Source organism: Helicoverpa zea, chromosome 16, assembly GCF_022581195.2.
Source record: "Helicoverpa zea isolate HzStark_Cry1AcR chromosome 16, ilHelZeax1.1, whole genome shotgun sequence".
NCBI lineage: Eukaryota > Metazoa > Arthropoda > Insecta > Lepidoptera > Noctuidae > Helicoverpa > Helicoverpa zea.
In genome coordinates, this window is record NC_061467.1 from 3,703,649 (window position 1) to 3,729,697 (window position 26,049).

General features: G+C 37.4%; 2 protein-coding genes across 3 annotated transcripts in view; one reads left to right on the plus strand and one right to left on the minus strand.

Moving 5' to 3' along the window:
- LOC124637865 (autophagy-related protein 101) overlaps positions 1–26,049 on the minus strand; it is a 53,164-nt gene that overhangs the window by 17,321 nt on the left and 9,794 nt on the right. The window contains exon 7 of the mRNA XM_047174584.1: positions 25,613–25,701. Coding sequence (XP_047030540.1) covers positions 25,613–25,701 — 89 coding nt within the window. The remainder of the gene's footprint in view (positions 1–25,612; positions 25,702–26,049) is intronic.
- On the plus strand, positions 1,903–23,672 carry LOC124637864 (translation initiation factor IF-2-like). Of its 2 annotated transcripts, none has more exons than XM_047174583.1 (2): positions 1,903–1,927; positions 22,031–23,672. In XM_047174583.1, exon 2 carries the CDS (start codon positions 22,032–22,034, stop codon positions 23,391–23,393), a length of 1,362 nt encoding a protein of 453 aa, XP_047030539.1. In that variant the 5' UTR covers positions 1,903–1,927; position 22,031; the 3' UTR covers positions 23,394–23,672. The 2 variants fall into 2 exon arrangements, with proteins under 2 accessions (XP_047030539.1, XP_047030538.1); XM_047174582.1 differs by lacking the exon at positions 1,903–1,927 and adding an exon at positions 13,870–14,021.

A 26,049-nucleotide genomic window follows, 5' to 3' on the forward strand; every position in this document is an offset into this window, starting at 1 on the left:
ATCTAATTTATTTTTTTTCAGACAAACGATCAACTTTAGAAGAAATTTCACAAGAGTAAAAGTTGTCTGGAATATCATGAAGAATCACATAAAAAAATATGGAATCGATACTGGAACTTTGTTGCCTATGTCCACTATTTTTCAATTTGGATCCACTGTGCGCCGGCGCAAAACGAAAACCTGAATGCTTAGCGGTGATAGTTCAATCTTAATACATGATTGACGTCTAATCACCATCCGATTGACCGAACAGGGCGAGCCAAGTCGCTCCGAAAACCGATTAAGTAACATTAACGGTTTGTGCTCGGTTAACGGGTAAACCGGAACACAAGGTAATTACATTTCTAGTCGAATGTCGTGAGGCTATTTCAGCGGGGCTTAATTCATACGCGTTTATTTAGTGTTTGGAACGTCAGACATCACTTACGGGGTATACTTCATCCATGACATTGATTGCTTGGTTTTGTTTCGGAAAACGTCTCAAACTTGATGAAATTCTATGATTTCTTATTAAGCATACAAACACCTGGCATAAGCAAATAAGGAAATGTAATGTATGTCAACTAGATTTATACTGTGAAGCAAAATGCAATATCTCTATTTCACGTGGGCGATGTATCAGGAATCGGTTTAACTTCAAATAGAGGATTTGATATTATTAATAGATAATACAGATATTTTAGAATGAATAACACCTCAAGGTGAAAGGACAGCTGCAATTGTGTTAATCGGTGAAAGAATCGTGATAGAGCACATTTAGTGTAAACGACGAAGAAAATGTTCCTTTAATTCTATGTAAAGGCGCGTACGCACGTACGAACACGAACATAGCGAACACAAACACCAGACCCGAACATTTGGTTCGTACGTATGGACGGCATATTCGAACACGAACGCAAACATAGTTCGAGTCGAGTTCGCGAACAACAGTCGTGAACTCTATCTTAGTAGCCATGACGGCGCCGTTGGAAGTGGTCGATTGTGAAGTTATTAAAGCGCTTCGAACACCGTCCATACAGAACACACTACAAGGATCGCCGCGAACATGTTTGACGAACAGAGTGTTCGATGTTCGATAGTGGTACGCACGTGCGAACCAAGTTGTTGCATATCATGTAACGCAACAAATTTGTTCGTACGTGCGTACGCGGCTTAACAGGACCTTAATTTGTAAACAGGTGCAGATAAACGTTGAGGGCAAAATTGATAGCAGTATCTGTTTCCTTACTCGTTACGTGACCTTTCGCGGGTTGCAATTAACTACACATTATGCCAACTTTATTACTGTCTATCCGTTACTGTGAGGATTACAAGAATGTTAATTGTAATTAACCGTCAGCAGGTTATGTGCAAATACTATTCATCATCATTCATCGGCTTTTTACAGATTAACTGACAAGACGAGAAAAGAGCAAACCACACCTGAAAGCGGATTGGTGAAGCGGGTTACCTGGTTTCATTAGTGATCCGTAGTCAGAATACACCGCTGTAGCTAAATGTAATGATGCCTGACCAACTTCAAATACAGCCAATACCTATTAGCTTGTTAAGAACAATAGGATAATTGTTGTTTACTACAAAGTGACGTTACAATGGGCTACTGAATGCTAATACGATCCTACGTTTGCCAAAATACTATCAAAGTTATATGAAAAGATCTCATAATGAGCTACAAATATTTTGAATATCTTTTGTAAGGTCATTTGCCTCGGTAAGGAATATCATATTAAAGTCAACATACTGAAGACAATTATAGTGAATGTACGAGAAGAAGCCCACGCCTATTTTGAAGTTCGGGCGATGACGCAAAATATTTGCGTGCCATTTCTCCTTGGCACACGATTGCTTCAGTTTATTCAGTTAGCTGGGAATATTTACTTGTGTTTTCATTCAGAAAATTGGACAGAACAGTTGGATTTCATGAAAGGTATGTAAGTAGCAGTATAGTAGATTTTTTTTTATAGTAAGTTTAAAACCATTAGGCATTGCGAGCATAAATATGTGTAATCAATAAAAAATTGAAATAAAAATACAATTTTCTTTATTGAAACTTTGGGAAACGCTCAGAACTCGGCAAAAAATATGAAAGGACTTTAAAAATATTTTTGTCAGAAGTTTTGTCGTAACGTCGTAGTATTCCACTTGCGGAGTTATATATTTTGTCCGTGCCAGGTGAAGAAACCCAAAGATACTTAGGTATTTATCGATGCTGCTTAGGTACCATTACCGTGTACAAACAGAGTATATTTCCCGCTACCCAAATATTAAAACAATTATTTACTTTAAAAAAGGTACGAATGTTCAGTCGATAATATTATGCTAATTTAACCAATAGCAATCATTACGATAATTTCCATCACCGAAATAAAATAACTGGGTATTGTGTTCCATCAGGTTTTTTAGACTTTGAGCACGTGCTTCGTATATTCAGTTATTTTCCTTTATTTGTCTTACTTCCTTATGTCCAAGTAGTTTAATCTTCCCTAAGCATCTAAACTATCTACATGTATGGTATAACCTAGTAAACGTAAATGTTTTTTTTGTTTACTCGGAAATACGAAACAAGATGGCTGACGTAATTTGTACAAGTGCGAATCACGTTTCGGATCATTTCATGAGGGCACTATCCGTGAACTGTCAACAACAATCGAATAAACTCATTATTTAACAAACCACTGTCTGTAGTGGATTCGTACCCTTAGGCCAGTAGACTAAAGAGAACAAATGCCAGTAAACAAGAAAATAAAATACCCATGAGATGAAGAGTATGGAAGGAGAAAACATGCTGCACCGACCCTAAATGAAATTGGGCTGATGATGACCTAGATATTTTTTTTTCTACTTATTCTTACGTAATAAATAAATTACGTTGCCCCCGGTAAGTATTTTCTACCAATCTGAGGCCGTTAAAAAATGCAAAACAAATGCTTACGTTCGCGCAGAACAACAATATCAAGAAAAGTTATTATTTGGCTATGTTAATGAATTTTGTTAAAGCAGTTTTGAGATTGAAAACTTTGTTATTACAATAACAAAGACTCCTCTTTTCAATTTCCAAACGAAAAGCGTCGAATTTTTTTAGAAAACCATGTGATGTGACTAATTATGCGACGCTGACATAAACACATGTAAGATCTATTAAATATGTTAATTTTTATAGTTACAAATTGTATGCTGTACATGTCACTACCGGGAAGTTGGTACCTAGGACCATTATATCTGTTACCGAAACTATTGCTCTCCACATAAGGCAATTCACTACCAACCTACTTCCTACGATGAGGCACGCAGTAGAATTTGACGAATCTCAACGTTGATTAAAGGCTTGGTCACAATAAAATCTATATTTATCATCATCCGTATTCTATAACAATGCTTTACAATATCGCCTAATAAAATGGTTTGTTTAAATGCACGAACTTTCTTTTCGGATATTTAGATATTGTCATCCCATTTGTTCTAAAGATTCTAAACGACTTACATAACAGCCGTGTACTGTGAATACCGTTTCATGCTGAATTGTAGCAACGAAAAACACACGGCGAAAAACTAATTATTTCAAGCGTAATGTTTTTCCAGACCCTGTTACCAAGCGTCTCGTAACTGTTAAAACCTTCATTGAAACTACGTCTTTGTGAACCCACGCACAACCTTAGGTACCTAGCGTTTTCAGAAGAATACAGAAATTGTTCAAGAAGACCTTTCTAGCAACATAGGCAGTAGGTAACTCAGCTACTTCGTTTACGCAGTGCAGGTTTAATCAGTGGACTCATTGAAGCGGATATTATTATAGAAGCCCCAAAAACTTGCTAACAATCACCTGATGATGCACCCAGTCGCCGCAGACCGTGAATGATGTTTTTTGCCAAAACATCAAGAACCAATGACTGCACAAATCTAAAATTAGCGACAATTTAAACCTTCGACGAAACTATGAATGACAATTCAATAACAATTTGTCTTTGATGTATTTTTAGGATAAACCGATTAATTGAATGTAAACGACGTGACTGTAGTTATATAACCTAAATTAAGTGGTGTTGACGTGATTTAAACGAAACTAGCTTATAATTAAAATTTCACGCCTATGGGTGATTACATGAGCAGTTAATATTTAACAATTACGAGTACATTTTCAACTCTTTCACATAATATACACATGCCTAGGCTACTAGCGATTATTTCATGTGACGTTGATTTGCCACTGGCGTAAGTTGTAATGTCAACGTATGAATAAATGAGTCAGCGTAGACGCATAAGCGGCGCGGGTTGCATGCAAATTGCAAACAAATGTTATATTAGGTATTTTTAAACGATACGATCATCGCTTTACATGGCGGTAACAAGATTGATACTGACCGTACATCGCCACAATATATGCACGGTACGTGACCACGCTTGAAGGAAATAGAGGAAAAAATGCTACGATTGAAACGCCTTATTATAATACAAATGTAAATGAATGTATCACCACGTTCTTTTCGCTTGTGCGATGAGCTAAACTTCACATAAAGTCACGAATGGTTATAATGATAGGGTTTAATAGTAATGAATTACAGTGTATGATTATTATAATAATAGATAACAACTTTGTCTAGCTTTAGTAGTAACTGGGTGGATAATCAATTCGCAACTTTTGCGTGGGAAATCATGATTTTTCATTATATTTAGCTCTCTTACCAGTCTTGTTCTTGTCCAGTTCTTTTAAGGAATTCACACTCAGTAAGATCTAGTTGTCGAAAACAGCGCAGGCTCTACAAACAATTGAATAATGAAGACTGAAATCTAGTACATGACTATAAAAGTATTCAGTCACTAGGTATTAGGAAATCATTTCAAACAAACTGAAGACGTCTACTGAATTTGAAGAAATTCTTGTAGGTCTAATCATAAGAATCACATTAGTAGCTGTTTTCCTGTAATCAAAACACAATAGGTAATCTGAATAATGAACTCAAATAGCTTGAGTACTGAAAAGAGCTTTTCAATAACATATAAACAAAATAACGTGTTGTTTATGATAAAAAAAAAACTTGTTGACGATTTCCCGGAGGTGGGATGACTATTATAATGGAGTAATTTACGTTCACAATCAAGTGACAAACATAGCAGGTACTCGTCACTTATCTATACATGTACCTACGTGTGTTTATAAGATGCTCTATTTTTTTATATTTTTCATTCATCTTTAGCGACTTTGCTGAAGTTTAAGTAGCCTTACATATTTTTCTCTTTTAAGCTACCATTTTTCTGGATCACGTGATTTTTAGGGGTAAACAACGTCAAACTATCTTTTCATTTCAGCGTACCGATGTAAGATAATATTTAGAATCATTAATTAGTACCCTCCAACTAGGGACACAAGAAGGAGATGCTAAAAGAAAAGCAAAGACCAACACCAAGCCGCTAACACAACCACAGGCAAAGTGCTAATTATACAGAAGCATCGGGTTCTCTACAAATCCAATTCGAAACCACAAGGGACCTACGTGCGCGTTGTTTAAAATAAATTGCATGTTACAATAAAAGTAAGTTACATTACAGTTGCATGTATTTTTTCTGGATAATTACATTCCTTCAAGTTAAAGTCCTTTATAATAAACCTTTTTCGGTGCTGAGGCAATTTTATTCAATGTGGTTTGAATTCTATGCGACAATGGGCGATTCACCTTCTTACGTGTCCAATATGTAAGTCCAGAGATAACGAAAATAAGTATATGCCATATCATTATTCTGATTAAACCCATATTAGAACCTAGACCGAGATTTGTCAAATCAACATAAGTGCCAATTTTCATTGTCATCTGCTAAAAAATCTAACCTTCGGGGTGTGGAAAATTCGTTGATATTATATTATTATTGTTGATACAATTGACAGTGAGTTTTAAATAACTTGGTTTCACATTTTTAATTCAAGAACATAGAAAAAAAATACTTTTATGGAAGACAGGTTAATTGGAAAATATTAAAATAGCTTTTTTTATGTGGTAATAATGTAGTTTTACGAGACCCGTTAAAGTGCTTAGAAGAAGCCAGTCATTAATACATGCAAGGTATGCATCTAAATGCATCTTTAATCGTTTCCAAGTTTGTGAAATAAATATACTTATTTAAATTTTACTGATAATTAAGTATCATGTTTCGAACTATTTACTGCTAGGCTAATGCTAGCTATAGGTACTTATTTCTAAAAGTTAAGGGCCTACTGCTTATTGAACTTTTATTGTATCAGAAAAAACTATGATAAATTGGTTTACCTATTTATTGATGCATTTTTGTGTTTCCTATCTACATGACACGACTTTTTGATACAATGCAGACGGTAGAACATTTTAGCAGTCCGCAGCATGAAATTCAATTTTACGATTTTAAGGCGATTATCACACTGCCCCGCATGATGCAGCGTAGTGCGTGGATGCGTTTTTTTCCGTTGTATGGAAATATCTCCGTTTGTATGGAAAACACGCATAGTCCAACACACTGAAAATGCATCCACGCGCGTTCATGCGGATCACGCACATACATGCGGAGAAACACGCACCCCCGCGCGTAGGTGCGGGGCGAGACGCAAGGTATGGCACACTGAATCCCGCAATGCTGCGCGTGATTTTGAATGGGCGTGACGTGTATATTTGAAAATGGAACTCGCTGTGCGTGAATTTACAAAACGCATCTACGCGCGTGAGTGCGTGAAAAACCCGCATGATGATGCAGATCTGCACTCCCGCAGGAACGCGCGTAGGTGCGTCGACACGCAAGATGCAGCGTGATGCGGGGCAGTGTGAAGATCACCTAAAGCCTGTCACGACATTTTTCTGTTTCATTTCGTTAATCGATCCGTCATCCCTTACAGTAAATAAGCCGCAAAATATTAAATATGTGATTAAGATACATGTACTTACAGTATAATAACATGTATTTACCAAGATACAATACAAATTAATAACTATAGTTAAGTCAAAGAGTTAAGTTTATAATTTGTCTTTCTTATGCTTTTCCCTCAGAAAAGCGCGAGTTACGGAAAATTCCGTTTCCATCTTAGCGGTTCGCAGTTTTTTTTATTCAACCAGTCTACGGAAATTTGAATATTTTTATGACGCTCTATTAAACAATGTCTTATCATACTTCAGTGGGTGTGACTAATATATTTTTGTTTAAACATAATACGTAAGCTCGTGGCGTATTAAAATGTTCAGGTAATCGTAATGAAATAAGTGAACTGTACAATAACAATATTGTATAACATTGAAGTTTTACTATTTGATTGATAATTGTGGTTTTAATTGGTCTTTGCTTGGAGCTGGCCTAGAACAAAGCCTTCGAGGATTTGGAAAAATACTGGGTCTAGAAAAAAATAGTCAATGTCTTAACTACCGTGAGTATTTTGTCTACAACTTACCAGAACTAAGATAAGTTAGAAGTACATCATTATATTAAGATTAATATTATGTAAAATACAGACAGAAACCGCATCTTACCAAACCAGATTACGTATGACCCCCATGTGGCTTGTTTCGATAACACGGAAAATATAATTATCGATAGCCAAAGATTTTATTTTCATTAGCCACACAAGTACAAGTGATGTCCAAACAAACCTCGAATCCCTGGTTCCACAAATGAGTAATCATCAAGAGAGATTGATGCCCTTTGTCCATTTTACGAGCGGAGCCTGTTTAGCATCCAAAATAACCTCGTCAGAATTTTGGATTTTAAGTTATTTTTCCTTATCGAGCCTACATTGCACCAAAGACCAAAGCCTAAAATCCTCCGCGATATACGTCAAGTCATGTTTTGTAAAACGATGTCTGTGCAGAAGCGTACAACACAGTTACGGTAAAGATTGTCAGATACTATTAAGTTTTTTATTACCCATGTCTATTGTTTCTCATTAGTGTGACAAATCGGAAAATCCTTCGTTAAAATGCGATCAATGGACCGCCTGTGTAAAATTGTAATGATGATGACGTGATTTACATGTACATACATTTTTCATTCATTTTTACGCTTAAATTATTCTATACTTCCTAGTTCCTTCTTGGTTACTGAATTTAGTTATTTTGAATATTTTCATGTCAGGAAAATTAAGTATGGACAGTACGTAACCATAAAATATACGAGTACATAATACTCAATACAACAATAATAGATACAAACATACACATAGAATCTATAAATGACCTTGTGTTGGTTATCGAAGGCGTTCACGACGCACGTCGTATAGAAAGTTCAAATGATCATTGGTACTAGTAATCGTATCCAGAATTTAACTGCTTAGTTCGTATTAAACCGAGAATACGATTGGAATAAGAAAATGTGGCGTCTGTAATCGCCTACGCCCGACCTTCCTGCGTGGAGATGTCGTCGTTTTTATGATCCGACACGGACCGGTAATAAAACGAACATGTAACGTTACTTAACACTGATAAACGGTAGTTCACCAAACGTTCAGTACTTTCACATTTTAAGAGAAATGTCAAGGTCGGAGACACAGCTACATCAAAAGGTTTGTTTTGCTGTCGGTACATAGCTACGGTCGTTGCTGTTTGAACCGATTAGGCTTTGTTTAAAGTTCAGTGGGTGAGGTCCTTTAAATTCTGTTGTTTTTGTGAATACAAATGGAATATTTGTGAATTTTCCATACCTTTGTTAACAAGGCAAACAACAATAAACTTTTAAAAACAGAAATGAGCCTTCTTTACATTACATTTTATTTATATTTCTACAGCCTCTTGCTTCTTAAAAGACGACCCAAGAATTTAGAAATTTTCAATAAAAAATACCTCCACAATTTTCTGAAAGGCTGGGTTCCTTTAGCACTTTTAATAGCAATTGTTTAATTATAAATTAATTAATCATTATTACTGTTTTGGTACTGAAAATTGTTGTTTAGAATGTGTATGAACTTATGTGCTTATAATTAATTCCTTTTCATTGAATGGCAACATAATTGAAGCGACGTTTCACCCTTCCACTTGGATTGACATTCGTTGTCTAGCTGCGTGTGTCTGGGTTCTGTCTGGGTTCCTTACGTGATAATAAATAAGTGTGACTATGTGTGTCGATCTCTTAACTAAGCTAACTAGGTTCTTCTCGTGTAACTAAGTTATTGGAATACACTTTTCATGTAATTCAATTATGAATTAATACTACGTACGTACTTCTTCTTCCTCCTGCCCTGTTCCCGATTTTATTTGGGGTCGGCGCAATATGTCATCCTCTTACATTTTCCCCTGTCACTCGTCATACTTACACTTATTCCTTTCCTATTCATACTACGTACGTACATATGAATAAATACAGAATACTGGGTACACCCTTTCTTAACTGAGCTTCGGAGTCAACAGCCACTGACTGAATATGCAATACTGAATTTCAGGATATTTAACTGTTATAGGCTTCAATGGTTCAGAGCAGGGGACGAATATGAACATAACAAACATTGTACGTTAAAGTTTAATGTTTCCTTATTAGTATTTATTACCTATGTTTCCGCCAATTCGTTTGCGAGTTCGTATTTACCTCGTTCGAAAACCGAAGCCTAATGTCCTAAAATAAGGTCCAAAATTACATTGACCTGTTTTTTGTGACTATATTGAATCAAAAGTTATAAAATAATTAACTTTACAAATGATTTAACATTATGAAGACGAGTTAACCCAATGATGTTCTTCAGTTTTGGTGTTTTAGCTGCCTGTCAAGTACTTGATGGATGGATGGAGAGGAAGAGGAAGTCCTAAGATTGCCTGGAAGATGACATGAATAGGAAGGGAATGAGTGTCAGAATGACGAGTGACAGGGGAAAATGGAAGAGGATGAAATATTGCACCGACCCCAAATAAAGTTGGGAACAGGGCAGGAGGAAGAAGAAGCTGCCTGTCAAGTACTTTAAATTTGATTCGGGATTTCACAGTAATTTAAGCGGACTATGGGGTCGGGAAAAGTTTGCATTCTTCCTCGAAATGTAAAAGAAATAAGAATGATTTATCTGGGTGTAAGAATATAAGACCTCAATTTTATGGATGTTAAATACTTCATGGTAATTTAAACACTAGGTTATCTAATGGTGAAGGTTTAATATGAAATGAATCAATATTTTCATTAATAAACTGTTAAATAAATACACTAATAGTTTTGTGTCTGAGCAAATTGAACATAATTGAGCGATACATAAATTATGTATTTTTAGGGTTCTTCGAGTCATTAGGAAAATTTATGCTTATATTTCGGATTTTTACTGTTTATCCATATTATCTAAACACAAGGTACTTATATTAAGGGCACGCCACCATCGTGGAGGGCAAGCCACCATCGTGGTGGTAAGTCCCCTCTTTGAGGAGTGGCTCGAGAGGAGTCATGGCGCCCTCACGTACCGCATGACGCAGGTCCTCACCGGACACGGTTGTTTCGGGAGGTACCTGCACCGAATCGGTCGTGAGGAGGCGCCATACGGTGGACCACACAGTGCAGGTGTGCCCCGCATGGGAAGGGCACCGCCGGGTCCTCGTCGAGGCTTTGGGCGGCGGCGACCTCTCGCGTCCGGCCCTGGTTCAGGCCATGGTCCGGGGCGAGAGGCCATGCCGTAGCCTCCTTCTGCGAAGCGGTCATGCTCGAGAAGGAGGAGGCGGAACGCCAGAGAGTACGCACCTCTCATCCCGGCCGCCGCGCTGGACCAGGTAGACACCATGGGCGCCGGGTGTCGCGTGATGACTCCCGGCCACCGTAGGCGTGGGTCTGTGGGCGGTGAGTTCGGGTGGGTCATCGTCCCTCTGTCTGCTTAGACGACAGACCCGTGTCGACGGCGCGCGTTGTTCCACGCGCTCCTCAAAGAGATGTCAGCAACCCCAGCGGGGCCCAGCAGGGCCAAGGCCTGCCGGGGCTGCGGGTTGTTCGAAAGAGATACCGCGGCCCTGGTACATAAAAGGCCTATGACGGAACACGACGGTTTTTAGTCAGTAAAGCTTGGGTTTCCTAGGAAAGCGGTGCCGTCATATAGCGGCCGTAATATTACAGACGCAAATAGACGGTCGTCTTTACGGTGATGACATGTGGAAAGTTCCACGGCCGTTTTAACACACCGTCATAAACTTTTTTTTAGTTGTATTATACTTACTAACCTGATTTATTTAATATTTCTCAAATTTCACGACACCGATTTTGTTTTAGTTGACTTTTTCTATAATCTCTACTTTTTATATTATTTATTGCTTCGTGGTTACGAACGAAATCTATTAAAATTTCGTCGTCCTCGCTGCTCCAAGAGTTGGAACTCATTTTTTACGTTGTTCCGAAAAAACAAACATAAATACGGATTAAAAAAGCTTCACCGCTTTCAATAAAACGTTCACCAAACCATCTGACACCGTCAAGACGGCCGTCATGCAAATGGCGGCACCGCTTTTTGAAGTTACGGTGTACGTTACCGCTCTCTAGGAAACCGCCCCATTTCGTTTACATTGACAACGTTCTAGTGACGTCATTCACCGCTGTATTACGGCCGCTACATGACGGCACCGCTTTCCTAGGAAACCAAAGCTTAAGAGTCTGACACTTCCTCACCGCTGCTAACCTAGTGCGGGAGGGGTCATTTGATGATTTTTGACGTCGTTCAAAAACAAAGGTACTTATATTAAAAAAATATGTCAGTAATGGGCGCAGTCCTTCCCTAGTGAGTGTCATTTACGTCATAATTCACATTATATTTTTAATACTGCAAAGCTAAAAATAACATAATACGTAACTAAAACATGTATTTTTTGTTTTACATAACCTTTAATAACGATTCAGATTCGTACATACTTGAAGATTTTTTTCCTTCGTGTTCAATGCCATTTCTAGAAAAAAACACAAACTTAATTTATTCTAGGAAAGAATCGAAAGTAAACATTTTTTATATTAAAACAATATAATATTTTTATTAAAATATTCTTTGAAGTTATCTTTTTACTGATTATAAAAACAGCATAGCAAATACCTATTCTAGAATCTACCTATACCAAGAGCGAATAATTTCGTAATTACTAGTTTCACCGTCTCCGACTGAACTGATTCAGGCTGAAATAACATAGGTACAAATTACATTAAAATCCTCGCATGAGAAAATGACAGGTTATTTTCTATCATACCTACCCACTTTTCCAATTTTATCACAAAAAAAAATAAAAATTAATTACTCTAACTTTGAATGAAACGACCGGTTTTGCATTTTCAATAATAATAATAAGCGTTTTTAAAATAACTTTTAGCTTACTCACTGTAACTTGAACTTGTAACTTCAAATATTAATAGAAATTCGTCATAAAAGACCCTTGAAACAAGACCCTTGAATCAAAAGTTATAAAATAATTAACTTTACAAATGATTTAACATTATGAAGACGAGTTAACCCAATGATGTTCTTCAGTTTTGGTGTTTTAGCTGCCTGTCAAGTACTTGATGGATGGATGGAGAGGAAGAGGAAGTCCTAAGATTGCCTGGAAGATGACATGAATAGGAAGGGAGTGAGTGTCAGAATGACGAGTGACAGGGGAAAATGGAAGAGGATGAAATATTGCACCGACCCCGTTCGTCATAAAAATTTTACAAATAATATTTCCATAATTATTAATACCATCCTATTTATTATCTTTATTTATCAATATTATATTCTATGAAAGCCAGTATCGAAAATTTTGTAGGTAACTGTTTAGGTATCAATTCATATTTTTCTATGAATATATTTATTACTTAGACTAGAATTTTTTACCGCTACATTATAATCTTGGACAGGATGAGAATTCACGTCTTTCTAAGACTTTAATTAATTAATGCAAAATTAATAACGCTTAACTGTCGCCATTTGTATTTATACAGGGTGACTGGAAATCGTCCTGTTCTTTAAAAGAGATTTCAGACCATTTTGAAGAAAATAGCCCTTCCTTATCGAACGAAAATATAGGAACCTAACATATTGAGCGTCAAGGCTTTTTTTTTAATCTATACCCTGTAATTCTGGACACTAAAATGATACTTTTCTGGAAACACTGGTCAATTAGAAAAAGTTCTAATAGAGTCCCGACTGCAACAGGCAGATAAGACTTGTATTCAGATACTAAGGATACGACAGAGAATTATTTCGTAATTAAATGTAATGCTATTGAACTGCAAAAATATTTGAATATTAAAAACGAGAGGGCGAAGACATTTTTTTTTTTAAATAGTCGGTCTATCGATCTTTTCTATTCAAAGTTTAAAAAACGGCAAATATAAATAATTTACGGTTTTATACATTGCAGAAGAAAATGCCTTAGCAGAATATCCTGACATTAACTAATATGAAAATTATGCTAACTAGCTAGGAGCTTCTCAAGACATTCCATAGTTATGGACAATGTCTATAAACTTGTTGGTAAATAAAATTACGACAGCGTGTAAAATAAAATCATTTAGATACTTACTGCTGAATAGGTCATAAACATAGCTGATTTTTTTAATCAATTACTATTTTAATTTTACAAACATGAAATAACAATATTAGCAATTTTCAACAATGTTTGCAAACTAACGGTTAGTTGCAATCAGTAATCGATGCACGTTTAGATTTTTTTATTTCCGAATTGAAAATCATTAGAAATGCACGTTCCTGCATTAAACTGAACAAACTTTCATCATTAGATAAAAGGTAATATAATAAAAGGTATTTTGTGATAATATTTTCTTGCTGCACTCGAGTATTAAAATCTATGATGCTATAAACTAAAATAGCTATATATAATTGAATTTTTAAAAACAAAGGAGTAGATAATATTGAAAAGGCAAAGCTCCCGATGGTGGAGATGGTCATACGCAGCGTGCTTGCATCGGCTATGTCAACGCGCGCTCCCGAACGCGCTATATAAACACGGCCATTATCAAACTACCACCAATACATTGCCGACCGTCACAGCGACCGCACATTTAAAATAAATAACTTGGAGCTTTTAAAATATAAAGTTGTGTCAGTGATTATAGCGGCCCTTCAATTTTACAGGACCTAAATTCATGTGAGTATACCTAGTGCTAAGAGATTTGTGTTAAAATATAAAAAATCTAGTGTTTTTGCAGTTTAAATATTTACATGTATATTTTGTATCTTTATACATTTAAACTTAAAAAAGGATCGGTCAATGCATTAAACTAAATCCAAGTGGAACCTACCATAAGATAAACAAACCTTTGTAGCCGCGCTCTCTAATTCGAACGCATAAAATTACACAGATCTAGTTCAAATAGTATAATACTGGCATTAACAATAACCTGTTTACGCAACAAATAGATCAAGTAAAGCAGTTGACGCTAGGATGCATAAACTAAATGGTAATCACAGGACAGAACGCAGCACCACTCCCATATAAAAAAAAAAACATAACTAGGTATATTTTAAATTGTAATTATTAAGCTATCATTGCTGAAAATGAAAATCGACTGATAACTTAAACCCAAAATACTAAGTATTTCAATTAACAATAGGTACATAAGAATTGTTTGTAATACCTCGCGCTCTACTTCGCGCAATCAGTTCAAATTGATCAGTTGCATTCTATGTCGTACTCGTATACTATATCGTAGCTTAGTACAGGTTGTAACCTGCCCAGACAATAAATAAAACAAGTAGCGTAATTCACGCTAGGATGACCAGGATTGTTCCCAGTGGCAGGACAGATCAGACAGACAACTCGACGTAGCGTGCCTGTCACCGGAGATGGTCAATTTGTGGCTATGCTTTAACGATCGCAATATGTATTTGTTTACAAAATTATGGCTTCGTTAATGTTACCATGGAGTTCTCTTACCATATCTACTAGGGCTTGTTGACACAAACATGCATTTGAAGTACCTTCGTACCTTATTATTGTTTAGTCATCACCGTGCCAAACACAAGTCTATTGTTTTGTTGTATCCCTAAAGGCATTGTTTTTTTTTATAATTCTAATTAATTTCCTGAGAAAAACTAAGCGAATGTTTGAACAAGAAGCGTCACTTCAGGCGAGACTAAAGCGTAGTTAATCGATTTCAGGACCATGTGATGCCAGCATTAGGCTTCGCTTAACACATTGGCACCTTTGTTACTTCGTAGCCAACAAGAAACATTGTGTGTTTATTAAGCATTAAGGTTTTAGTGGTGTGATTTTTATATTCGTTGAAGAAAAGTATTTTTGTGACACGTAAGTGAAATAAATAAGTATGTGTTCTGATATTCATATTCAGATTATGTGCGCTATAGTAATAAAGCTCTATAATTTTACTGAAAAACCCTATGACTAACGCGGGTCATGCCAATAATAAATTATAAACAATCGTTTTTTAATACGCCGAAAGGCGAGATCAGATCAATTTGTGCATTAAATTCAATAAAAACAATGAACCGAATCATAAAACTGATGAAGGAGGAATTAAAGCGCCGAAATCAGTAATTTGCCACAGATGGTCGTGAGTAAGTAATGACCCCGCTTGCTGACTGGAGCGAAACAAAACTACGATAAAAACATCTTGCCAATAAAACCTACCGCTTGTCGAGCTATCGCGAAGCCCAAGAAAAAATCAAATTGTTTTCATGACTCACCCCGGGCCAGTGCAAACTAACTTTAGATCAGTAAAAAGTAATAAAAATGACACGTTAGTATTCATTAACTTGTAAGTAATAAAAAACATTGTAAACTGCGCACAATACAAGTGGCGTGCGTATATGGCATTGTATTTAAAATTGCGGTTTTACACGTTTTTTGATGATCGCTGGAATGGAACCTGCTCAATTTCCTACCCAACTAACTCTGCATACATTTGCCTAAAAAAAACCTACGTTTAGTACTAGGGTTTTGTTAAACTATGATATAAATGGTAATCTACCTTCATGAATGGAGAACAATTCAAAACTTAATGTTGACAATAGGTGATAAAGCCTTTACACGAATGACATGAATAGTTAGCAAAACTATCACATCCGCGCTCCATAAATCTGGCATGGCGTCAGTTTGCATACGCTCCTGTCGCCCCAGTGTGACGCAACCACCAATATGATTTGCGCAGTACATTTCCGTATAAGACATCGCACATACACTATTGTATTATGGGTACTCACGTTAATGGAAATATCCGCAGAAGCTCTTTGTTACCCTACTTTTATAGAAATAGTATAGATCTATGCAAAAAGCGAAGTGGCTACTAAGGTACTCTACTCTAGCCAAGGTAACCAGTCACGTCAATTATACAACATAATGATAAACATTTCCACGGATCATGGGTATTTAGACACCACAATGGTCTGAAGCAGCATACGTAATTATTTCGGACAAGCAAGGCCAATCTTGAGACTTATGCATAAACATAAAAAGACAATATTTTCATGGTTCGAATAAAGAACTGTGATCTTCACGGTTGCGAAGACACCTTTAGCTGAAGACTGATTTTTAAACAATAACTTGATAAGTAAATAAAAGCAAAAAAGCTCTATTCAATTTGCCGCGGCATCTATTATTGTGTCAGTAGTGTTTCCACTAAATCAACTGGGTAAAATAAATGCAACAAATTATATAATGTAACATTAAATAATAAACACGTCTTACATAACGTGTGCCTATGCCCGAAAACCAACTAAAGATCAAAAATGTCATGTTACATAGAGACGGTGATAGTCAACACTTAAGTGGTCAAAGTCGAAATGAGGAGATTTGTTGACATTTCACACTTGCCCGAGCCGGACTGTGCCGTTACTCAAACTCTGTTCTTCCGCTGGCATTGACCTATGCTGCTCTAACACTGCACTGTCCATCGTGTATTTACCGTTCATCTAGTACCTATTTCACCTTTCTGTTAGATTTTTCAACACTATTTTGAACTTCGAATATTTGATTAGCGTCCTTACTTCAGAAACACAAGTACCTATGTTTCTGATGTTTCCAAATCGATTTCAAAATAACACGATAATATGCCTACCTAATAATATAGTTAAATCTTAAAAATATAACTGTGGCTATAAAATAGCAATAAAATTATAATATCTGCTTGATAATCTCAACGTAAGTATAAATTAAACCTCCGCGCTTAATGTTTAAACACAAATCATTTAACCTTAACTTAGTAATAAAATAACTTAATCATATAAATATGATGATTATTGAAACTCATAAATATAAGCTATACACAACTACTATTAGTTGAGGTATCTATTTATTCACGTCATGATATTATGCAGAATGTCGTATGTACTTTTATTGTGCGCAACGCATATTTAAATTCCTACCGGTCACACAATTCGATACAGAACGAAAAGTCGTCATTATAGCTCGGTGTTGAGTGTAGCCACACTGTAGCTAGCTAAAACTGCACTACATTTAATTAAAATTACAAGATATCGCAGTTGTGGTTCATAAAATTAGCTTTGTTTTAAAATTCTTACCCACAATGTCTACATAGTCACATACACGCCAGAACCAAACTTTTAGCAAAATTTAATCTCATGTTATTTATAACATTATGCGAAAGTTAATACTGTAGGTACCTATTTAACATTTACATTAACTTATCAAGAAATTCAATAAACTGCATTGCAACATAGGCTTTGGTTGACTTCGCAACCCAATAATCCATCTTGAGCCATTGTCACATCGGCGTATTTGATTTATGCGAGTGAGATGTTATTGTAGACCGGATAGGATCGATCTGTACTCCCAATACGTCGACAATGAACCGTGGGCCGTGGGTCGATCGTTGCACAACCCGCACGTACGAATGAGTTTCATAATGCATCACAGCTTCGCTGACAACCACACAATAACACTTATCCGCCCAATCTAGTACGATTAAAAATTCCTAACAATTGCATAGGTACAGCTATAGAAAGTGGGCTATTAAATAAACCAACTATGTACTAGACTACTAGACCAGGTCATTTTTTGTAGAAAGCGCGAAACGTGATTCGAAAAAAATATCATCTAGGTCGATCAGTTCTCGTTTCAAGCTAACACACCGAAAACGATGATTTGCCTGTAAATGTTGTGCCTGCACCTGGGGTTTAAATAATGCTTAAACGTTTGTCCACAAATTAATACGAACTGGTATATTTATACTGTTGCCTCACAACACACACGTTAATGGAAATTAATTTCAATACATTTCCCAATAATCACAGTTAAAGCTATCTGAAGAATGTGAAACCTGTTTGGGGAATTTAGTAAGCGTGGACATCATGTCGGTATTTTATTGTGAGGCACCTGGACAGTGGACATGGGCTATACCTGCACGAAGAATGGGACTGCAACATTAACCTTTACTAAAACGTGAACATTACTCAATCCGCCGTAGTGGAATATTTCGAAGGACCTAAATAACAGCGGGTGCACAGACGCTTTATTCTCATGTATAATTTCAAATTCAATCAATGTTTCGATTCTACTGCTGTAGAAAGATTATTTGAAATAACAATGAGTTAATTGTCTACACATGTGAGGTAATGATGTTGCCATTCATGATGATATTATAGTTAATGTATGACATAATGTAAATTACCTCAGAATACGTGTTCTAAATGCCGATACTAGGTGTTGCGATGATTTTATTGAAACATGTTGATTGGTGGGATCTCGATTCGTCCGAGACGCAGTAAACACGTAATTGGAACAACAAATAGTCACGATTCCAGCACATTATGCAGTAAAGCCACATGAAAATTACATTTCTGATGACAACGCATCTTCAATAATTTATCAGGTACCTTAACAATCATATGGACTAGTCATTCAAACTATTTAATACATAGGCAAACGTTTTCATCCCTTTATAAAAGTATTATAAAATTCTTCTCTTATACTGTACTAACTAAACCCAATCTTGAGATTTCCGCGTTCGTTCATTCAACAAAAGCTACGGAAAGGTCGAGACCTAGAGCATAACGTTAGAAGAATAAACTTAGATTATTATCATCCGCAAAAACTCATATGATTCACTTGGCAGATAAAGAAAACGGGGTTATTATGGTGTGCCTAAGTAATTACGATGTACATTACGGAGTCCTTGTAACATTTTGATGAAACATCACATCACTACTCGTAGAAAATACTACTGATGCAACATATTATAATGTTGATTACTGTGCTTAGCAATTCCACTTTATACTTGATACTCCTTATTTCAAGGTATGACTTATAACGTTTTAGCAAATATAAAAGAAATATTATTGGGCCAATTTCTACATAAATTATTTCAAAATTGACAATAACAAATGACAGCAGTTAAAATTTTACATCTGAATGTGTTTCAAAGTTCAAAATAATCAATTTTCATCTGTTACGCTCGAATAAGGAGATCGGCGTTAAAATATGTGCATTTCGTAAATAAGCTCGGTCAGGCGTAACATTGTCATTATGTTGTAACTGTGACAAGTTCTGCCACAATATAATAAATGGAGTACACAAGGCCTACAAAATTAGGTTGTACCGAAAAAACAGTAGACAGCTATATCACCGATATATCAAAGTCAAAATGCTACGCGAGAAAGTCAATAACTCAAGGAGTTGAAAGACGACATAAAACGACGCAGGACAGTCCTGAAGCTGACTTCTATGGGCTATAAATAACTGCAATCATGTTGCATCAATTTGTTCGAAAAAACAATGTGTGTACAGCTTCGAGTTGTTGTTAGCATCGCGCCGCACCATGTACTGAGTGCCTACAGGCAGGCAAATTTTTTCATTGCGCCAATGAGCGAGCATGCGCTGGGCTTCAATTGAAAGATTGCCGCGTCGTGTGGGAGGACGACAATCCTTGCCCTCAGCCGCCGAGGATATCCTTCCAGAAAATAACTCGACGAACAAGCGCATACATTAAACACGTTGTCGTCAAATGCGTTGTGAATATAATTTACGTCATTTTGCACTTTTTGAACTGCGCTACGTTCCCTTGATTTTTTGGAGATTTTATGTAAATTTCTAAGGAAATCATATCATTGAGATTAATATTTCTACTTCGTATTTAAGAGTGATATAAAAGACTAATGATACGATCAGTGTTGCAGTAATAACACTATATTAAATGTAATCAGATGCCAACAGCACAGGGCTGCAGAGCAACGCCCGCGCAAGGTTCATCGGTTTATTGATCGAACCAGTTTCGTAAAATTGAAGCCCGCATTGAAGCCTTTCAGTTTTTGCCTGCTAGGGTTTTTGTTGTATCTCCGTAAGTTCATCTTAATTATTTTAGCCGCCGGGGCTCTAAAATACATTAAGACAGGTACGCGTGTGAGAGTCTTTATAGGATACCTAATTTTTCAAACGTCTCTGTCTTCCTTTAAATTGAAATATTACCATTAAAAATAGAAATACTACCTATCTATAAAACAACCAAGTACATTTGTTCTCAACTATCACAAAAGGACAACAACTCGAGGATGGCTATAAAACACGACAACTGAGAATTTTCATTACAACAAGTTGAAAAGGATGGCTTGGCAATTATTTTTATTCTTCTTCTGAATACATTGAACAATTCTGAAATAAACCAAAAAGTCACCAAGTGATCGTATATAAAATGAAGTAAGAAGCCGCCGCGTAATAACCGGTAACCGACAACCTATAGAACTGGTTCTCGTTACGTATTGAACTTGACTTGTGCAACTACACGTTAAGATTCACCTGAAATGGTCATCTTGACCTGCTACAAATAAAAAAGAAATCGAAATCGGAACATCACTGGCTTCGCAATAAAGTAAAATCGAGAGCTGGCAACTTACGCTGGCTGGAATCAGACATACTGACATGGAAAAAACTGCATTGATTTTCTGATTAAACATTCGATTTACATTCACATTCGGCGATTGTCCCAAGACAGATGGTCTAGCCCACATGGCGTCAAGAACTTTTTTAAACTTATTCAAATTCTAGGCAGTGCAAACGGTGACTGACGTATGACGCCTAGACTGGTCGCATTTTAATTTTTGTGAGAACTTTTCCATCAGAATGTTTTTCCAAAACTATAAATACCACGAGACAAATAAATACGAGGTCGACTCAAACGTGGGGAGACAAGTGCGTATGCGTGTGAATCATTCATGCGATGTATTGCATTCTACTTGGCAATTCAATTCAATGAGCCAATTAAAATTCAGATAATGCGTTGCCTACGTCTGGCCGGATCATCCATATTTCTAACGCGCGTTTCGCATCCTGCGTAGTTCTGAGCACGCACTAGGAAGTGTCCATCATGTGCAATATGTATAACTAACAAAATGTTCAATAGAAAGCTTTTACTTAACAATCTGAGAGTCCCATTACTTTAATTTTACAAAACCGTATAAAAAACCAGGCATAAAAGTAATTACACCGACATCGAAGTACCGCATGTTGAAGTTAATTTCAGGCAGTATCTTAGGCTATTTTAGGATTCCCACAGTAGGTTTTTATCTATTTGCGGTGCGGCGCCAGACCGCATTCCAGAAAGAGCTGGGATATCGCCTTATTGCCCTACCTTTGGCTAGTATACGCTAAAAATAGAACCCGCCCGGGTACACGACCTTCCTAGCTAATGGAAAATAGATGAATCCCCCGGACTCCGGCGGCCAAGCAAAAAGTATGATTCATTCAGTCGATCAATTGTAAAAAGCGTTCATACACAAGTTCTAAGGATATAAATTGATTAGAATAAGTTTTTTTTTAATTAGGTATAAAATTAAGACGCAGTGCATAATTACTTGATTTTTTACTGCCCAGTGCATGAGAAAGTTCAAAATAACTTTCTCAGTTCTCTATCACACTGCAGCCTATTTTATAAATAAATTACATCCTACTTATGCGCATAGATTTAACTCGAGATCATTCGAAGATACATAGGTAGGTACTTATTCCCCAGCGTATCGGGCCCTTAGATGAATCAACCTTAATAGGAAAATTGCGGCAAAACGCCGAAGCCGGCCGGCGCGTAACATTGGCCTTACCGCGCTCACGACTTGCAGACGTGCGTTTGAATCCATAATAATCTGTCATTACATAGCCAGACCGCTAATTGTACGTTTTCGTCTTTCCAGGATGAAGGTCTTACTATTATGCCTAGCCTTCGCGGCTGTGACTCTGGCCATGCCAGTTGCCGAAGAGAAACCTGATGTCGTCGCCCCACCTGCACCAGTCGCGGCCGCTAAATCAGAAGAAGTTAAAGATCAACCAGCTCCAGCAGAAGAAAAGAAAGCTGCCGAAGAACCAGAAAAAGCAGAAGTTGAGAAACAACCCGAAGCCAAAGCCGCACCTGTAGACGAAGTCAAACCCGACGTCGAAGCTGAAAAACCTGAAAAAGAAATAAAAGCCGAAGAAGTTGCACCAGAACCCAAATCTGCAGAACCTGAAGTTGAAAAGAAACCTGAAGCTAGCGACGCCGCTGAGTCTAAGGTAGAAGAGAAAGCTGCCGAGCCTGAAGTTAAAGCAGCTGAGGAACCAAAAGCCACAGAAGTGCCTGCAACCGTAAACGAGGTACCCAAGGATGCATCAGCGAAGTCTGCAGCGTTGCCCGAGGAACCCATTGATGTCGTTAACGCTGTTAAAAATGACGCCAGTATTGCTGATGATGTCATGATGCCAGACGTTATTATTCCGGTCCCACAAAAGAAAATAGACTTGAAGGAAACCCCTGCTGCTGCAGAGGAGCCTGAAATCAAAAAGTCAGCAGAAGAGCCCGTAAAGTCTGAAGTGAGCAAACCAGAAGAACCCAAAGTTGAAGCCAAGAATGCGGAACCCTCCTCGGACGCGACTCCCGCTGCTCCGAAATCTGAGGAAACCACTCCTGCCCTTGAAGATAGCCTCCGCGTAGTACGCAATACTGTCGACGGTAAACTGGTTATTCCCGCTGAAGACAAACCTGAAGCCGCTGTTATTTCGGAAAGCAAACCCGAGTCTGCTCCAGAAGGCAAGTCTGAGCCTGCTGCAGATAACAAACCGGAGACTGTTGCGGAGGACAAACCTGAGGCTGCCGCCGAGAGCAAATCTGCTCCTGCTGTAGAAAGCAAATCTGCGCCAGCTGAAGAAAACAAAGCTGATGTTGCTGAGGAAAAGGCTGTGCCTGCTGTCGAAGAACCCAAATCGGCTCCTGAAGCCTCCAAAGAAGCTGAGAGTCCGAAAGAGGAAAAGAAGGCAGAGCCTGAACAGAAAGAATTAAAATCAAGCGAACCCGCTGCAGCACCTGAGCCCGCTGTAGACGCTGTCGCTAAAGAAGCCGCACCCGCGGCCGAAGAGCCAAAGTCTGAGAACAAAGTGCCAGTACCTGAGAAGAGTGAACCAGCCCCGCCTAAATCTGAAGAAAAGCCTTCAGGAGACCAACCAGCGAGCTCAAGCTCTGAAGAGAGCGGAGAAAGTGCAGAGTCAAAAGCTAGCGCAGAAAACTCTTCTGAAGAGAAAAACTAGATAAGTAGTGAGGTGGTCAGCGGCGGCGGGCGTGTGTCGACGTCCCTCGACACGCGCCCCCCGCCCGCCGCACGCGCGTGCGGAGCGAGCGAGTGTGTGAGTGAGTGCTGCGTGCGAGCCGACGCAACAAGCGCCGAGTGCGAGGATATCCCGACTATTCATTAGATCTAGAGACTATTTAAATAGCCGAACCGAAAAATTACCTATGTTGTAATTATTATTTGTCAAAGTAAATTATCGAATTTCCGGTATTATAAGTAATAAAATATGTTTTTATAATTTTGAGCAATTTTATTTACCTGTATGAGAAACCTAATTAATCATTAGTAGCATAGAGTACAATCCAGCTCGAAAACATTAAGCTTTGAAAATAGTTTTTCCCAAGATACAGTGCAATGTACTCTGACGAGCTAGCATCATAATCTTAGTCATCAGTACCTTACATTAAAACAAACATCAAACAATAACATGATGAGAAACCAATTACACATTAGAACCTTATCCTTAGGTTGAACTTGAACCCTATACGAGCACGTAAGTTCTTAGGGTCTCTATGACCAGAATACTAATAAACAGACGCTACGTGCAGTGGGCTAGACATGCGCGTATGAATACGTTATCACAATGATAATGACGACTTCCTTAAAGAAAATGGTTTTATCTATAATAAAGGTTTTCAATAAATGTTTTACAGACGATTGTTGTTGGAATTCAATATGCTGCATGTTATCGATAGTTATTCATTGATAGAATCAGTAGCTTATTATACATATAAGATTACATTGATTTGTTGTACGAATAGGGACCTAAACATCTACTACTATAAGCATAGGTAGGTTAGTTAAGTCTTCAGACATGTAAGTAAACAGATAAGCACACTTGGCTCAAACAAATATTACAGTCGCATTAACTTAAGATGATGTTGCAACTGATCCTAGGACTTCTAGTGAATGAGATACGCTAAAGTTCATTGCCGTGTCACAAAATATTGCTAATACCTATTATCCATTACAGTATTTTAATGTTAGTTACTTAGGATACAATAGTAATGACCCATACACATAAGTGCTCTTAGGTCTAAGGTCGTTTGAGCAAAGTAACAGCAACATTACTTAAGAATTCTGTTTGTTGCATCTATCGGACATTATGTAAACCTCATGACTTTATTTAGAGGCTACTTAGGTTTTAACAGCCGAGACAAACCTGAGAATCTGAACTGACTGTCCAATACTATGTCGTAGTAAAACGGTTCAACTGATGAATACATAAACTTGAACCCTTGGGTTTTATACATAGATGACATTTCATCAGGGTGAGTGGAGTAGTAGACAGAACTTTTAGGAGGCGGAAGATAACGCAGGATGGAACCGATTAGTAAGTCCACAGAAGACAACAGATAGAGTCCACGTCTGCAGTCCAGACAAATTCGAGCGCATGGAAGAGATACAAGATGTCCCAGTACAACTAAAGTTTGGACCTTGGCAAACAGATGACACTTATACCTTATTATCATGTTTATAGTCAAATGTTTGTGATTTCTTAACGCATACCATACCCCAAATGCATGAACTAACGTTGAGGAAATTACTTTCTTCTGTTATCGTAATATAGCCGCGGCTGGATAGGCTTTATGTTAAAAGACAAGATGATCAACTCTTTCTCAATAAACTACCTCATTTTGTATTAATTATAATAAGTTTCTATTGTGCAAACATGAAGTTATATAATTAGAAAAACATTCGGCGGATTCTATTAGCAATTCATACAGGCCTACAGCTTAAATTAAGAGATCCATGTCAATGGCGTCATAAATTATTTTGAGGTAGATTTTAAACTGAGAGAGAGATGAAGCTACCTATCTATCTTTTATATTCCCAAAAATATAAAAATAAGTCTTATTGGCCCAGTGCGTACAGAACCAACTTTTCAAGTATGAGTGTCTGGGTTCGATTCCAGGACAGGGGACCAATGCAACTTTTCTAAGTTAGTATGTACTTTCTAAGTGTATCTTAGACGCAAATGACTGTGTTTCGGAGGGCACGTTAAACTGAAGGCGGGACATCTTTGGCAGTCGTTACGGATTGTCAAAGGCCAGTAAGTCTGACAATCAGTCTAACCTTGTACTGCACTGGTATTTAGCTGAACCTGGTTAGACTGGTAGCTGACTCCAACTAAGTTGGGAAAATGCTCGGAAGATGATGATTAAAAATGTAACTTACCTCGTCAGTCAGCATACGGCAGGCGAGAACTCCCAGTGACCACCAGTCCACTGCGTGACCGTACGGCTCCCGAGACAGCACTTCTGGGGCTGCAGACAACCAGTTTTACATTTTAAAGATGCAACCTCAACTTTTAATATTGGTGCATGAATTTATCGTGGTTTTTAAATAAATATATGTAATAAGTACATTGTCAGAAGAAACTTTTATAAAGCCAGACCGTGTATAAAATATAATAAATTACTGCACCAATATAATCTCAAGCTATTTACATAATCATTCACACTTCTTGTGCTCCACGCAGCAGTCATTCCTCCAGCCACGCTTAAATATAACATTAATTTAATACAACTATTATAATCATAATAATTACTTTTTAGTGGAAGGAACTCCTTGATGACGTGGTAGCACACGAAGTCCTCTTGTCTTTCACTTTC